Source organism: Triticum aestivum, chromosome 3B (genome assembly GCF_018294505.1).
Source record: "Triticum aestivum cultivar Chinese Spring chromosome 3B, IWGSC CS RefSeq v2.1, whole genome shotgun sequence".
In the NCBI taxonomy this organism is placed as follows: Eukaryota; Viridiplantae; Streptophyta; class Magnoliopsida; order Poales; family Poaceae; genus Triticum; species Triticum aestivum.
This window is the reverse complement of record NC_057801.1, coordinates 825,796,397-825,813,721: the sequence shown is the minus strand read 5'-3', so window position 1 is coordinate 825,813,721 and position 17,325 is coordinate 825,796,397. Positions and strand designations below refer to the sequence as shown.

The following is a 17,325-nucleotide window of genomic DNA, read 5'->3' as shown; positions in this document are numbered from 1 at the left end:
CCGGTTGTTCTTGCAAATTGCACTCTTAACTCATCCCCCACCCAGTGCGTACGTGGTCCTTCCTTTCTACTCCCTCTGTTCCAAAATAGATGATAAGTTAGTACAAAGTTGAGTCATTTATTTTGGAATGGAGGGAGTAGATCTGAGCCACAAACGTATGCTTTAGTTCTCTTGAGCATTGTGGTCGACTATGAGGGTTACCACTCCCCAGCCTGACCACTAGCCAAGCCATTAATTAGGAGCAGGAGATCGAGATGGAGGCCATTGCGTTTGGTGCCTTCTTCAATACCATCTTGCCCAAGCTTCTGCAAAAGATTAAAGACTCGAAGCGAGACAAGATTTCCATCAATGCTAACATTCAGGATTTCACGATTGAGGCTGAAGCGGTGCAATCCCAACTTGAAGATGGCTACTCCCAGTCCCAATATGAAGGTGCCCACAAAGCAAAGCTGATGGGGATCGACCGGCGACTCAAAGTCTTGTGTCAAGATGCGCATGACTGCATACACCGGTTCCTGCGAAAGGGATCGCCTCTGGAGAGCTGCGCGGAGTTTGCGGCCAAGATCCAAGGATTCAACGACAATGTCCACAAGCTGCACGATGAAGTCCGAGACCGCATCGCTTCATTAAAACAAGGGTCTGCCTCTGCCTCAGGTCAACCTTCTGCTCGCTATGTTACCCCCGACAAGGTCGTGGGCAGGCTTGAACGCCTCGCTGAGCTGCAGGAGCTTGTGCACCTACCAGGCAGGGAATCCAACGAGAAGGCGCCCAAGGTGATATCCATCGTTGGCTTCGCTGGCGTAGGCAAGACTCTTCTTGCCAATGAATTCTATTCCAGTGAAGAGGGCAAGAAATTCCATCATCGGGCATGGGTTACTGCAGCAGGCACTCACGAGGAGGTTGTCAAGAACATACTCATGGAAATTGACCCTAAAGGCAACCATGCTAAGGATGCCCTGGACCTCCAGCGCCTCTGCCACAGCCTGCAGGATTTTCTGAGGGGCAAAGAGTAAGCACTCCTCCTCTTGAATAGGCTAATTAATTTTCTTTGTTTTCTTGTTTTTGAGCAAAAATATTGCTCACCGCTTTAACTAATTATTAGTGAAATCAAAGTTGTCTCAGTTATACCATTTTAGATAACAATCCTAAACAGATCCAGAAAAGGTATTTGGAACGTCAGGTCATGAATGAGCTTAAGGAGGATGCTCGTTTTTGGCTAGATAAGATTTAGTTAGTTTTGGGGCTCACTGAGTTCGCCTTTGCCTCACCCTCTGTTTTTGTAGGTACTCTCACTATAATAGTGTCAAAAAATGTCTTATATTATGAGACATATATATGTAGCAGTTTTCTTTGTTTCCTATCCTTGGTGAGCAGATTGTGGTCGTTCTGAACTTTGTACGGGCCTCCGCACTTTTCTTCTTATCTATATACTCCCTCCGTTCCTAAATATAAGGCTTTGTAGAGATTTCACTGTAAACCACATACGGATGTATAAAGATGCATTTTAAATGTAGGTTCATTACTTTTACTCCGTATGTATTCCATCGAGTGGAATCTCTACAAAGACTTATATTTAGGACCGAAGGGAGTAGTTCGCATGCATTTGTCCTACATGGTTAGAAGAAAGAACCATAAAAAGTAAACCCGCTCATAGAATCCCTAAGAAAACATCAGTGGGTGAGAAAAGCTACATAGAAACACCGAAGCATCATATGCAAGTCCAGTTTCATCATGATGCCACGCCAGCGTCTTCCACACTTTTTGTCAGCCAGTCAACAAAATCTTGCCAAGCACCGCTTGTTCATGAATAAGTCACCAAAGCCACTATGATAACAAATCGATATTCATTATGTGTAAATCAGAAAACAAGTGCACAAGAGGCCATCTTGTATTTATTTATTTTGACATTTTTCTACACTCCAAAGGACCCTAATCCTAAATATGTCAAATTATGACTAACACCCTTAGATATTGTCTAGAAAGAAAGCATATAGAATGGCACACTAGTAAGCATACAGAATGCCATACTTCCCAAGTCATTATAGAAGCAATACTGTGTCATCTACATATTGCGTTATGACCAAACCTTCTTCTATAAAATGATTTGCTATTCCATCCATTGCCTAGTTTCTCTATGCATTATTATAGCGAATACATCAGCAGCAAGGTCAAATAATGTTAGGGGACAAAAGGTCCCCCCTCTGCCTGACGAGTGAACAAAATGGTCTGATTTCTCCATTTACCTTAATTCCCACCTTTCTTCTAGAAAAGATTTGAGTCATTTCATCTCTAGCTCTTGTAGGAGGAAATGCCATTTGATGTTTTTTTGAAAACATTTCTTATCAATTTTAAAAAGCACTCCTAGAACTTTTCTTATGTGTAGGCCACTCAAGTTTTCATGACACAATCTAAGGAGTCCTAATAACACCCCTAACAATCCTTATCAACCTATTAGCCAACACTTTGGTAATAATGTTATAGACAACAGTTAAAAGAAAAATTGTCTTGTACTTTTGAATTCTGTCACCATATTTTTTTAGGAATCAGGGTAATAACACAAAATTTTAGTTTATCAATTCTTAAGTTATTATCATCAAACTAATCTGGCATCCTGAAAAGATTATGCTGAACATGCCAGAACTTCTAGTAGAAGTTAGCCTTGATCCCATCTAGGCTTCCATTCCAAACACTTCTTCCTTACACTTATCGATGTGGCGAGCCTTGTATTTAGGAAATCATGGTCAGCAACAGATGAAATCTTCTCAGCCCCTATAGGATTGGTTCGAGTAACCTAGTGATTGTTGTTATTTTCATTTGGCGAACCTTCTTACTTTCAATACACTGACAGCCTATAAGTTTGATTGCAGGTTATTTAGGAGTCATCTACTCCCTCCGTCTCATAATATAAGACATTTTTGCAAGCTAACGTAGTTTGCAAAAACGTCTTATATTGTGGGACGGAGTAGTAGTGCTTTTACATGAAGATAACACACACTAACTTTATCTTGCCTATTAATTTGACACACAGGTACTTAATTGTAATTGATGACATGAAGAGAGGGGAGTTGTGGAACAAAATAAAATATGTCTTTGAGAATGTGAAAGGCACGGTGTTTGTGACGACTAACATTCAGGAAGTAGCTAATAATTGCAGCCAATGCATTAACGGTTATGTGTACAAGCTGTCACCCCTTGATGGGAATGAGTCTGTAAACCTGTTCAAGAAAGAATGTTTCTCTGGGGACCCTGATTATGCAGCAGATGTTTTGAAGAAATGCGATGGTCTACCACTTGCTATAGTCAACATGGCCAATTATTTGCAGAGTGAGGGAGGGTGGACAAGCGAGGGATGTAAAGCTGCTTGCAGGGAACTTGGTGCCCTACTGGTGCAAGAGGATAAGTGCAAGTTGCCAGGAATGCAATGGGTCCTTATGAATAAATATACCGGTCTGCCTGGTTATGCTATCAGATCCTGCTTGCTATATTTTTGCATGTACAAGAAAAACATTGCTGCACTCCCCAAGAGGAATTCTCTGATAAGGCGATGGCAAGCTGAAGGATTTGTTGATGGAAAAACTGGATGCAAATATTTGAAGACTCTCATCAACCACAACATCATCCAGTCCATGGAAGTAAACACAAACGGAACCACGAAGAGATGCCGACCTCCTGGAATGATGGCCGAGTACATATCCCAGATTTCCATGTCTGAGAATTTCGCTGCTTTGGTGTCTGATCTAGTAGAGACGCGGAACAATCGCATCCGCCGGCTTTATTTCGACGCTAACAGTGCTGAAGACGAGAGAATAACTTCGGGCATGGATTTGAGTATAGTCCTGACTCTGGTAATTTCAGGAATTGGATCCGAAGCTATTTTGAATTTTGAAAAGTATGAGCTATTGGCAGTTTTGGATCTGAAAGAATGTACAAATCTGGATGATAATCATGTCAAATATATATGCAAGCTGCTGTTGCTGAAATATTTGAACCTCGGGAAGACTATAGGGAAGATACCAAGGGACATTGGGCAGTTGAAGCTATTAGAGACGCTCGAGATGAGGACAACAGAAACAGTGCAGGTGTATAGAGAAGTCCTCCAGCTACCCAACTTGAAACACCTCATTGGAAAGTTTGAGCTCATCTACAAGCGACCGATTGAGGTCGAAATTTCCAAGGATGAGCGCCTGAAGAAATTCTTGTCAAATAAGAGTGTCCTAGAGACGGTTACAGCATACGTCAGCCAAACTGCCAAAGGATTTCCGGAGGCAATGCTTCATATGAGTCAGTTGAGGAAGGTAAAAATATTTTGCACCGACAGAGCAGATGTCACGGAGAAGGAAGTTCTTACAACCGCAATCAAGAAATTCATTCATGGAGGCACCGATAATGTTAATGGTGGCCAGAGTCATTCCCTATCGATAGACTTTCATAAATGCACGTCCATCATTCAGGAAATTCTAGCAGGTCCTGGTAGTCTTACTTCGCTCAAATTGCGCGGCGACTGGAGACCATTTCTGGGTGCCAATCCAGATTTTACAAAGATATCTGGTATTACGAAGCTGTGTCTTTCAAGCACTTACCTGAGCGGAAATGAAGCCCTTGCCGGTCTGACCGATTTGATTGCACTGGAATATCTCAAGCTGTATGAACAAGACCTGGGGTCGCTCACGATACAACCAGGAACTTTCCAAAGGCTGACTGGGTTATGCCTCGTGGGCGACAAAAGCCTTTACCGCATAACAATCCAACCTGGAGCTCTGCCTCGTCTGGTCTCACTCCATCTGATCTGTGAAGTTATAGATAAGAGAGTCCAGCTTTTGAACGGAAGCCTCCAACGTCTACGGGAAATAGCCCTCCACTCTGGAGTCACACCAGAAATAAAAGAAGCCTGGAAAAAAGCTGCAAAGGTCCATCCTAACAGGCCCGATGTTTTCTTCATTCAAAAGGCATAATCATGGTCAGTTTCGTTTACCTCCTGTTGCTTCCTAAATCACTCTCGCGTCCTTCATTTTGTTAAATCACACTCTTTGATATTTTGTGCAGTGCAAAGCATTGCAATCATCACAGCGGAGCCACTTCTTGCTTGCTGCACGGATCACGGCAGCATTGATGGAGTCTTCAGTTTGGATATACGTGCGGCCCCTCCAGTCATGTGTGCTTGCTTGTTGTCTTTTATCATCAAGTTTACCTTTCACAAACTACTCAAGTGATAGTTGTTGCTGTTGTCGTTCCTTCTCTTTGAGAAACATATGATGGCTAGTGGTGTATCTTTACTATATTGTGGAATAATGCTTCCTAGTGTTGTATAATTTATTACATTGTGGAACAATGATTGCATTTGTGCTTCCTAGTGCTGGTGTATCTTTATTATGTTGTAGAAAAATGCTTGCTATTGTTGTACTTTATTATATGGAAATGTTGAGTAAATTAGCAATTTCTTGATTAATTTAATCCAGATGTGAATCATAAACATGGTGTTGATAGGATTAATCTCGTATTGGTATCTACACGTGCAAGCTCGTGCTACACAAATAACAAGTTCATCTACACAAACAGGAAGCAAGGTAAAAACAGTAATGAACATGAGAGGGATAAGCGAGGCATGCCCTCCAGTTGGGCAATTCACAGTCGTGGCTGCAGCCTCCTCGGCTGCCCTCTTCTCAGCAGCGAGCTTCTTGGCTTTAGTGGACATGGTTATGACGAAGGCGACTTGGACGTAGACGAACGACGGCGAGCAGCCTGTACGAGACGCTCCCCAAAAACCTAATCTCCCTTCTCTCGTATAGGATCTCAAAGGGCGAGATTCCAGACTCGCCCGTTAGCCGTGCACATGGTAGATGGGATGGGATCACCGGTGACAGTAGCAGCATGTGTAACGACCTTGGGCAGTGCACGTGGAGGCAGAGTAGATGTGATCTGATCTTCGGTGGTGGCTATGGTTCTCGAAGCCTCAACAATATACGTGCGGTCGGGTAAGGAGACGTGGGTTAGACTCACGTCCGAGTCGGCAACAACCCATGATCTGACGTCTCCGGTTCGTGGCATGTCTTTTAAGGACTTTACGTTTCTAACCAGCAAAAAATAAGCGCACACATGATATAGTTTTGAGCTGGGCTTGGCTCATTCACGAAAGATGACGACGCGTGTGCGAAGGGCGTGACAAGGTGTGCGGTGGAGGAGGAATACGCCGAAACCACTCCTCTTCTCAAACTCCAATAACATGTAGAGATGAACCCTTATAAAGGGGTCCAAAACTTCTCCAAATTCGGGATGGTACTAAACTTCCTACCACTTAGTCATATTACCTACATGGGGCCTTAAATATTTTCTGAAATTGTTTCAGACATTGTTTTGATACATCAATATTTTCAGTGGACATCTACCGAGAGCGAGTAGCTATACTCCTTTGCAAGTGAACAATGAACTATGCTTTGAATTGTTAGTTTGGCGTAAAAAGGTTTCACCAAATATCTTACTTGTAGTGGATTACCGAAGGCTGACCCCTCGGGTGGAGCATATTAGACACACTCCTGGCCTAGTCATGAATTCAGTAGCGATCACCCAATCTTGGAGATATTTTCGTCATAGATAAAGACAGACAAGTTGCTTAATCAAAAATACAAAACTGCTAAACCTAATGTGCTTTGGTCTAAGCAGAATATGGGTTCCCCCTTTTGAAATCACATGGGCATGTGCAGCTGTTTTTCCCCCCTTTTTATAGATGGGTGTTGGGTGATGGCCTTTGGCATGACACAAGGGCAGGTGCATGTACCTTAAAAACTCAGTTTTGAAATCCTAAATTCCATGTCGTCATATGGTTTGCTGCTAAGAACAAAATACTCACTAGAGAACATATACGTGGCGGCGAGGCACACGCTTTTGTCTTGTAACATAGCACAGTATATAAATTGCCGGAAAAGACACAATCATGCTACTCCCTCCGTTCCGAATTACTTGTCGCACGTATGGATGTATCTAGATGTATTTTAATTCTAGATACATCCATTTTAACGACGAGTAATTTGGAATGGAGGGAGTACTACATAGCCCCACAAATTACGATAGATTTTCGCTACAGGAAAACAATCAATTATTTTACAGGAAGGGACACACAATTTTTACTGGAAGAGCAACTGTCAGAAATAGATATTCTGAGGGTCAGGCTTGCAGCTGACCTCATGGAAGAGGATGACTCCATGGCCAGGCGGCGCTAGCTGCAGACTGAGCTGGCAGCTGAAGCCAAGGTTCCGCTTGTTTCGGGTAACAACATTATCAAGTCCCAGGTAGGTGATCTCCCCGGAGAGGCGCACCTCCACCGTGAACACGCCCGTCTTGTTCTCCTGCTTGAAGTCCTCCAAGGCCGCACTGCCGAGCGCATCCCAAGGGACCTTGCCGCTTTCGTGCAGGAGGTGCACCTCTTTCTTGCTCGGCCGGTACTTGTGGCCCTCGCCGGCGACCGAGACGTTGAGCAGGCTGTTGTCGTGGAAGGTGATGGCGGCGACCAGAGGCTTGGTGTGCTTGACGGTCCCCCAGGTTGGGTTGTGAATGCTGATGGCGACAGAGATGTTGTAGGCCAAGAAAGACGACGGCGCCATCTTCTCCGCCGTAGTCGGCATGGTGGCGAAGGCGAAGCTGGTAAGACGGGCGTCCTCGATGCTGGCCTCGACATGGGGTTTGAAGGCGAAGCGTAAGATGAGCGAGACAATACCTGTGATGACGACGACTATAACGAAGGCGATGAAGACGTAGCAACGCCACCGCTTAAGAAAATTTTGAGCAGTGAGCGTGCAGCAGCGATCGAGGCGTCCCATTTGCGACCTGAAAAGCTATTCTCTATAGTGGAACTTCGGAGGGAGTAACCGAGGAAGCCTACCTATCCTATAGGGTGTGTGGGTGGGGAGTACTGTATTTGGCTAAGATAGAACATCACCACCGTGAACATGTGCTAATCGCACCAAGCCGAGTGCCACTATGGCCTAGTTCGGCAGCAAAGTTATCAGAAAACAGTGGTAGTTGAAAACAAGATCAGAAATAAGATGTAGCCATAGCTGTAGTATGTCTCGTCCACAACTTTCCAAGTATTTCTTGAGGATAAGAAATAAGGTGACAGTTATAAATAAGCAAGTTTAGTAGCGATGAACAACAAATATTTTTAAATAAACAATCTGAATTAATTAAAAAATTAGTTTTACAAACTTACATTTAGGCAAAATTGGAGGCATGTCGACATCCACCCAGATGTCGATATTATCTTCATCTTCGGGACGAATATAAAGGTTATTTGCATATTCTCCTCAAATTCATATGCCTTGCGGAGAGATCACCAATTTGAGCAACCGAAATGGGAGTGATTAAGTGCTTTGTAGAGCTTAACCCGAAAAACATAACTATCCTTTGTCCTGAGGTGAGCTCTCCTTGTCTTCATATTCTCAGAGTCTTGAAAACGAAGCTTCTCCAAGACGTAAGGTCTTGCATGGCAGGGGATGTACTACTCAAGTTGAAAACAGAAATTACACTTTGAAAGAAAGAATCACAAGTCATGATTAATTACGAAGAAATACTTGTCGTCGTTGCGTACCGTACAAATATCGAAGGTATCTTCCAGCTTGACCATGAAGTACCTACCATTTTGCAGGTGAGGCATTCTGTCGCACAAACCCTGGTCGTCGCAGCAGTATTCACACTCTTGGATACTATCGCCGTCAGACATTTCCTGTGTTCAAAATTCAAAATTATAAATTGACGACAATTACCAGGTACTCAACACATGGATCACTATTCTTCACGGGTTGACTCACGGTCTGTCGAGTCTTTCCTTCAAAACTCTCGTGTCACATGGTGTATATGGTGGGCACTCCCTCTCTGATTTATTTGACCCTCGATGATGGTCGCTCCTCCATTCATCACTCAAGACCCTTGAAAACTCTCTTGAAAACTATATATATTTTTTCTTATTACCCAGATTCCTAAAAAGATGGTGACATAATTCAAAAGTACAAGACAATTTTTCTTTTGACTGTTGTCTGTAACATTATTACCAAAGTGTGGTTGATTAGGATCGTTAGGGTTGTTACTAGGACTCCTTAGACTGTTTCTTAAAGGAAGATAAATTCTAGAGGGAGTAGTGTCATGAAAACTTGAGTGACCTACACATAAGAAATGGTCTTGGAGTGCGTTAAACCAAAATGTCTAGCACACGAAAATGAAGGAGAAGCGACCCCCACAACAACAGTCAGGATTCTTCCTCTTTGACATTTCCGACTGTCAGTGACGGTAGCTACTCCTATCATTCGAAAGTGCATTAACCCCGCAACAACAGTCCGGATTCTTCTCTCTCATATATGGACCAAGGAGCCCCAACAGACTGATTGTCAACCGTTACATATATGGAGCAATGACATAAAAAATGGCCTATGTTCTGCCGGAATGTCGATTAATTCCTGTTCCGGCAAATCACGGGCACTCTTTATTTCCTACTTTCTAGCACAAGTCATGCCAAAATTCACGAAAAAATAGGCACGACCTTTTCTAAATTAGGACATATCGAGCACCTGAAATTTGCCGGAATAGAAATGAATCAACATTCCGACAAAACATATGCCGCTCGGAGGTTTTCCCTGCAAAATGCATCTATGCATCCATTTAGTTTGCATTTTGCAAAATCAATAATGAAACAAAATTGCAACAATCAATAGTGCATCCATGCATCCATCCGTCTAACTACCCATTCTAGCAAACATACTTATATCTACATATATATTAAAATAAAACTAAACCAAAAACTAAACAGAGAGGAGAGGGAGGTGCTGACGCTGGCGAGACGGGGACCGAGCAGGAAAGGGAGACACACACTTGAGATCCTGCATAGTCCACCAATAGAAAAATTATATCATCAATATAATTGACAACAACAATTTTATATTCTATTACTATTTTTACTTGAATTTTTCTATTCTATTACTATTGTTTTACTTAAAATTTACTATTTTTTTACCATTCATAAAAATTTTATTAGCAACACCATTTTAATTTTGCTACTCTATTCTACACTTACTATTCCATTCTATTCAAAAGACCTACATTTACTAAAAATTTCTATTACTAGTTTTTTACTAAAAATTTATGTTACCAAAAATACCCTACCTCTTACCCTAACATCCATCTATCTATCCAAGCATTACTAAAGACACCTAGTTCAGTCCATCTGTCTATCCATCTATCTATCCAAGCATTACTAAAAAAACCTAGTTCCATTCATCCAGTTATGCAATGCAGGAGGGAGGGAGGGAGGGATGAAGGTTGAGGGTCGGAGGGAGAGGGTGGGAGGGAGGGAGGGATGAGGGAGAGGGTCGGAGGGAGGAAGGAAGGAGGAAGGGATGGAGGGAGAGGGTGGGAGGGAAACATATCGCGCGGGGGGGGGGGGAGGGGGGGTGACGGCAGCAGCGGGCGGCAGTGGCGGAGCAAGGCAATGCAGGGGCAGCACGGGGGGAGATAGAGAGGACGGAGAGAGTGGAGAGAGAGGGTGAGTGGGGGCCGCGTGTGCACGCGTATAAGATAAGTTGGAATAAGCAGAAGCGCGAGGTACGACCATACGCTGCTCCTAGTCCACGTAGCTGTAGCACGGGTCCTTAGCCCAAACTGCTACTAAGTGGGGCCGGTGAGCTGGACCCGGGCTGGCCGCAGTACCAGCGCATGTTTCGGAGCATGCACTACTGCTAATTGCCTTAGCAGTAGCGCGTGCTCGTGACCAACACCACTACTACGTGTATCCCCGGTGAGTGAGGAGGGGACAACTTAGCAGCTGCGAGGGATCGCGAGCCGGCGCTACTACTAGACACTTACCTGTAAGGCCCGTACAGGACCCGTGCTACGACTATATAGCAGTAGTGATGCCACATTATCCCACGCTACTGTTATCATTCTACCTATAAGGTTTTTCCTAGTAGTGATATTTTAGCTAAACTATACCAGACAAGGCTAAACCTAGTCTAACACTGGCTGTGGTGGATCTGCACTTCCACGATATGTCTTTCCCATGTCTGGTAGCCCGCTTGTCGAAATGCCGGGAGCCCTAGAGGTATATGCTTCAACGAGAGGGGAAGAATAGCCTCTGTCTTCTCTTTGTTCGGCATCGCCGCTCATCAGAGTGGCACCAGAGGGATGTGCTTAGGCCGGAGAGGAAGGGTGGCCTCCACTTCTACGAAGCATGAAACATGGCTGGTTTTTGGGGTGGAGGGATGACGGTGGCCTGCGAGCGGGCAAGACAATGGTTGTTCATGTCGGCGACATGTCAACAATGGCCTTCCTGGGACCAAAGCAGACGCGACTTTCCATGTTTTACCTTCCTTGAATGTTAGCAGCGACCGCGAACGTGTTGGCCCTCGCCTCATCGATCTCGACGAAGCTGGCTTCTTTCTTCACTGGCAGGGCGCTGCTACCTCTTGAGCTTGCGTTGGTTTTTCACTTGAAGAGGAAAGGGTGATGCAGCAAAGTAGCGTAAGTATTTCCCTTAGTTTTTAGAACCAAGGTATCAATCCAGTAGGAGACAATGCACAAGTCACCTAGTACCTGCACAAACAATCAAGAACCTTGCAACCAACGCGATAAAGGGGTTGTTAATCCCTTCACGGTCACTCACAAAAGTGAGATCTGATAGAGATAATAAAGTAAATATTTTTGGTATTTTTGTTGTATAGATTGGGAAGTAAAGATTGCAAAATAGTAAACGAGATTCAAAGATATGCAATATAATGGAAAAGAGACCCGGGGGCCATACGTTTCACTAGTGGCTTCTCTCAAGATAGCATGTATTACGGTGGGTGAACAAATTACTGCTGAGCAATTGATAGAGAAGCGCATAATTATGAAGACATCTAAGGCAATGATCATGAACATAGGCATCACGTCCGCGTCAAGTAGACCGAAACGATTCTGCATCTACTACTATTACTCCACACATCGACCGCTATCCAGCATGCATCTAGAGTATTGAGTTCATAGGAACGGAGTAACGCATTAAGCAAGATGACATGATGTAGAGGGATAAACTCAAGCAATATGATATAAACCCCATCTTTTTTATCCTCGATGGCAACAATACAAAGCGTGCCTTGCTTCCCCTACTGTCACTGGGAAAGGACACCGCAAGATTGAACCTAAAGCTAAGCACTTCTCCCATTGCAAGAAAGATCAATCTAGTAGGCCAAACTAAACCGATAATTCGAAGAGACTTGCAAAGATATCAAATCATGCATATAAGAATTCAGAGAAGAACCAAATAATATTCATAGATAATCTTGTTCATAAATCCACAATTCATCGGATCTCGGCAAACACACCGCAAAAGAGTATTACATCGAATAGATCTCCAAGAACAACAAGGAGAACTTTGTATTGAGAATCAAAGAGAGAAAAGAAGCCATCTAGCTAATAACTATAGACCCGAAGGTCTGTGGTAAGCTACTCACGCTTCATCGGAGAGGCAATGGTGTTGATGTAGAAGCCCTCCATGATCGATTCCCCCTCCGGCAGATCACCGGAAAAGGCCCCAAGATGGGATCTGATACGTCTCCAACGCATCTACTTTTCCAAACACTTTTGCCCTTGTTTTGGACTCTAACTTGCATGATTTGAATGAAACTAACCCGAACTAACGCTGTTTTCAGCAGAACTGCCATTATGTTGTTTTATGTGTAGAAAAGAAAAGTTCTTGGAATGTCCTGAAAATCCACGGAGGGACTTTTTGGAAAATATAAAAAATATTGGCGAAAGAATCAAGACTAGGGGGCCCACACCCTGTCCATGAGACAGGGGGACGCGCCCCCTCCCCCCTGGGCACACCCTCCTATCTCGTGGGCCCCCTGGACCTCCACCGACCTCAACTCCAACTACATATATTCACGTTCGGGGTGAAAAAATCAGAGAGAAAGTTTCATCGTGTTTTACGACACGGAGCCACTGCCAAGCCCTAATCTCTTTCGGGAGGGATGATCTGGAGTCCGTTCGGAGCTCCGGAGAGGGGGATTCATCACCGTCATCATCATCAACCATCCTCTATCACCAATTTCATGATGCTCACCGATGTGCGTGAGTAATTCCATCTTAGGCTTGCTGGATGGCGATGGGTCGGATGAGATTTACCATGTAATCAAGTTAGTTTTGTTAGGGTTTGATCCCTAGTATCTTCTATGTTCTGAGATTGATGTTGCTATGACTTTGCTATGCTTAATGCTTGTCACTAGGGCCCGAGTGCCATGATTTAAATCTGAACCTATTATGTTTTCATGAATATGTGTGTGTTCTTGATCCTATCTTGCAAGTCTATAGTCACCTATTATGTGTTATGATCCGACAACTCCGAAGTGACAATAATCGGGATACTTCTCGGTGATGACCGTAGTTTGAGGAGTTCATGTATTCACTATGTGCTAATGCTATTTTCGGGTTCTCTATTAAAAGGAGGCCTTAATATCCCTTAGTTTCCACTAGGACCCCGCTGCCACGGGAGGGTAGGACAAAAGATGTCATGCAAGTTCTTTTCCATAAGCACGTATGACTATTTACGGAATACATGCCTACATTACATTGATGTACTGGAGCTAGTTCTGTGTCACCCTATGTTATAGCTATTACATGAGGAATCACATCCGGCATAATTATCCATCACTGATCCATTGCCTACGAGCTTTTCATATATTGTTCTTCGCTTATTTACTTTTCCGTTGCTACTGTTACAACTACTACAAAAACCCAAAAACTATTATCTTTACTTTTGCCACCGTTACCTTTATTATCATACTACTTTGCTACTAAATACTTTGCTGCAGATACTAAGTTATCCAGGTGTGGTTGAATTGACAACTCAACTGCTAATACTCAAGAATATTCTTTGGCTCCCCTTGCGTTGAATCAATAAATTTTGGTTGAATACTTTACCCTTGAAAGCTGTTGCGATCCCCTACACTTGTGGGTTATGAAGACTAATTTCTGGCGCCGTTGCTGGGGAGCATAGCTCTATTCTCTAAGTCACTTGGGATTCATATCTGTTGATCACTATGAAGAACTTGAAAGACGACAGAACCAAGATTTTGCCCTCAACTACGAGGGGAGGTAAGGAACTGCCATCTAGCTCTGCACTAGATTCTCCTTCTGTTATTAATAAGCTTGCGACACCTAAACCTGCTACTGCTATGAATTCTGATATGTCGCATGTTATTAATGATGCCACTTCTGCTATGCATGATGAAACTACTACTGTGCGTGAAACTACTTTGCCATTAGGTGAATTTCTTGATGAGCAACTTGCTAGAGTTAGGGGGAATGAAATTATTGAAGATGCTATTATTGATGATAGTGATGATGAAAATTGTCCTAATGATTATGAATTTCCTGTTGTTCCTGAGGGTTATGTTATGAATGAAGAAGCTGCTAGAGCTATCTTTGCTTGCAATGATAGATATGATCTTAAGAAATTATTAGAAAAATGGAAGCAGCAGTCTCTTAATGCTAGAATGAAACCTGACCCTGTTTTTGCTATTTCACCTATCTGTGTTACTGATAAGGATTATGAATTCTCTATTGATCCTGAGATTATTACTTTAGTTGAATCTGATCCTTTTTATGGCCTTGAATCTGAAACTGTTGTGGCACATCTCACCAAGTTGAATGATATAGCTACCCTGTTTAGTAATGATGAGAAGTCTCGCTATTTTTATATCCTTAAGATATTTTCGTTCTCATTAAAGGGTGATGCTAAGACTTGGTATAATTCTCTTGCCCCTGGTTGTGTGCGTAGTCCCCAGGATATCATTTATTACTTCTCTGCTAAATATTTCCCTGCTCACAAGAAACAAGCTGCCTTGCGGGAAATATATAATGTTGTGCAAATCAAAGAAGAGAGTCTCCCACAAGCTTGGGGGAGGCTTCTCCGGTTACTTAATGCTTTGCCTGATCATCCTCTCAAGAAAAATGAAATACTTGATCTTTTATAATGGACTAACCGATGCTTCCAAGGACTACTTGGATATTTGTGCTAGTTGTGTTTTCAGGGAAAGAACAGTCGACGAAGCTGAATTACTATTGAATAATATGTTAACTAATGAAAATAATTGGACTCTTCCTGAGCCGATTCCTGAAGCAATTCCTGAACCAATTGAGCCAAATCCTGAGCCTATTCCTAAACCCACTCCGAAGAAGAGAGGTGTTTTATTTCTCAGTCCTGAAGATATGCAAGAGGCAAAGAAATGAATGAAAGAAAAAGGTATTAAAGCTGAAGATGTTAAGAATTTACCTCCTATTGAAGAAATACATGGTCTTAATATACCGCCTGTTGAAGAACCACATTGTCTTGATAACCCGACACATGTAGTAAAGGTAAATTCTCTCTATAGATATGATAAAGTTGAAATCCCCTCTACTAAATTTCATAGCCCATGCTTAGATGAATTTGATGACTTTATGGCTAGACAAGAAAGTTTTCATGCTTATGTTGGTAGAGAGTTAAAGAATAATGCTTTTGAGATAGGACGCGTGAGCGATAATATGGCTAGAGTTAAAGGTGAACTTAAACTCATTAGCAAATATGCTTCTATGGTTGCTACTCAAGTTGAGCAAGTACTCAAAACTAAAAATGATTTGCTTGATGAATTAAATAATAAAAATGACTTTGCTATTAGAGTGGCTACTAGAACTGGTAGATTGACTCAGGAACCTTTGTATCCTGAAGGCCACCCTAGGAGAATCGAGCAGGATTCTCAGAGAAATAATTTAGAGGCACCTAGTTCTTCTAAAAAGAAGAAAAAGAAAAACGATAGAACTTTGCATGCTTCTAGTGGACCTACTGTAGACACACCTGAGAATCCCAATGATATTTCTATCTCTGATGCTGAAACACAATCAGGTGATGAACATGAACCTAGTGATAATGTTAATGATAATGTTCATGTTGATGCTCAACCTAGCAAAAACAATGAAGTAGAGATTGAACCTGCTGTTGATCTTGATAACCCACAATCAAAGAATCAATGTTATGACAAGAGAGATTTTGTTGCTAGGAAGCACGGTAGAGAAAGAGAACCATGGGTTCAGAAACCCATGCCCTTTCCTCCTAAACCATCCAAGAGAAAGGATGATGAGGATTTTGAGCGCTTTGCTGAAATGATTAGACCTATTTTCTTACGTATGCTCTTAACTAATATGCTCAAAGTAAATCCTTATGCTAAGTATATGAAGGATATCATCACAAACAAAAGAAAGATACCGGAAGCTGAAATTTCCACCATGCTTGCTAATTACACTTTTAAGGGTGGAATACCAAAGAAACTTGGAGATCCCGGGGTACCAACTATACCATGCTCCATTAAAAGAAATTATGTTAGAACTGCTTTATGTGATCTTGGAGCCGGTGTTAGTGTCAACTGCTGTTATTGATTGCAACAAAGGCAATGTTACTTTTCATGTTAATGGTAATGAGCATACGGTACACTTTCCGAGGAAACAATCTCAAGTTCATAGCATCAATTCTATTGGAAAAGTTCCAACTATCATTATTGGAGGTTTTGAATTTCCTCTCCCTAATGTCAAGAAAAAGTATGATATTCTTATTGTTGGGGATTTTCATATCCCCGTTGAGGTAACTTAGTGTTATTTGAAATTTCTCCGGTTCCGTGTTATTCGGAATGAGTTTGTTAACAAGACTTGATCAACCTTGTTGGTGGATTCATTTTGATGATCACGAGATGGATGAAACTAGAAGGCACAACCTTCTGTACCCTCTTTTTTACTTTCTGTTATTTAGAATAAATAAAGCAAGAATAGTATTATCTGTCTGTTTTCTGAATTATCTGTGCATTAAAAAAATACCCCGAAAATAAAAGTGCTCCAAATGCCCTGCAAATTTAGTATGATTTTTATGGAATATTTGAGGATTTTAGGCACTGAAAACACTACAGGAGGGGCAAGCACCAGGCCACGAGGGTGGAGGGCGCACCCACCCCACCTGGGCGCGCCCCCTATCTCGTGGCCCCCTGGTGGCCCCCTCCACTTATGCCAGCAACCACACACTTCATCTTCTACCCAAAAAATCCCCATCCAGCTCAAGCACGAGTTCTAGCTCATTTTGCTGTGATTTTCGATCTCCTTGCTCAAAGCTCCATTTACAAAACTGCTTTGGGAGATTGTTGCTTGGTATGTGACTCCTCCATTGGTCCAATTAGTTTTTGTTCTAGTGCTTTATTGATTGCAAATTTTTGCTGCATAGGTGACCATGTTCTTGAGCTTGCATGTTAAATTTATGAGGTCCCAAGCAATTCTAATGCATGATATAGG

The 17,325-nt window shown here is 42.6% G+C and overlaps 1 protein-coding gene across 1 annotated transcript; it reads left to right on the top strand.

Annotated features, from left to right (window-relative positions):
• Window positions 1–169: 169 nt before the first annotated feature.
• On the top strand, window positions 170–5,446 carry LOC123072689 (disease resistance protein RGA4-like). Its single transcript, XM_044496293.1, has 3 exons — window positions 170–1,009; window positions 3,029–4,957; window positions 5,044–5,446. The coding sequence occupies exons 1-2, from the start codon at window positions 255–257 to the stop codon at window positions 4,950–4,952; spliced, it is 2,679 nt and encodes an 892-aa protein (XP_044352228.1). The 5' UTR covers window positions 170–254; the 3' UTR covers window positions 4,953–4,957; window positions 5,044–5,446.
• The last annotated feature ends 11,879 nt before the right edge of the window (window positions 5,447–17,325 follow it).

Coding starts and splice junctions, on each gene's coding strand:
- LOC123072689 (XM_044496293.1), top strand. CDS start 255: ATGGAGGCCATTGCGTTTGGTGCCTTCTTCAATACCATCTTGCCCAAG. Junction 1,010..3,028: donor GATTTTCTGAGGGGCAAAGA/GTAAGCACTCCT, acceptor TTTGACACACAG/GTACTTAATTGTAATTGATG.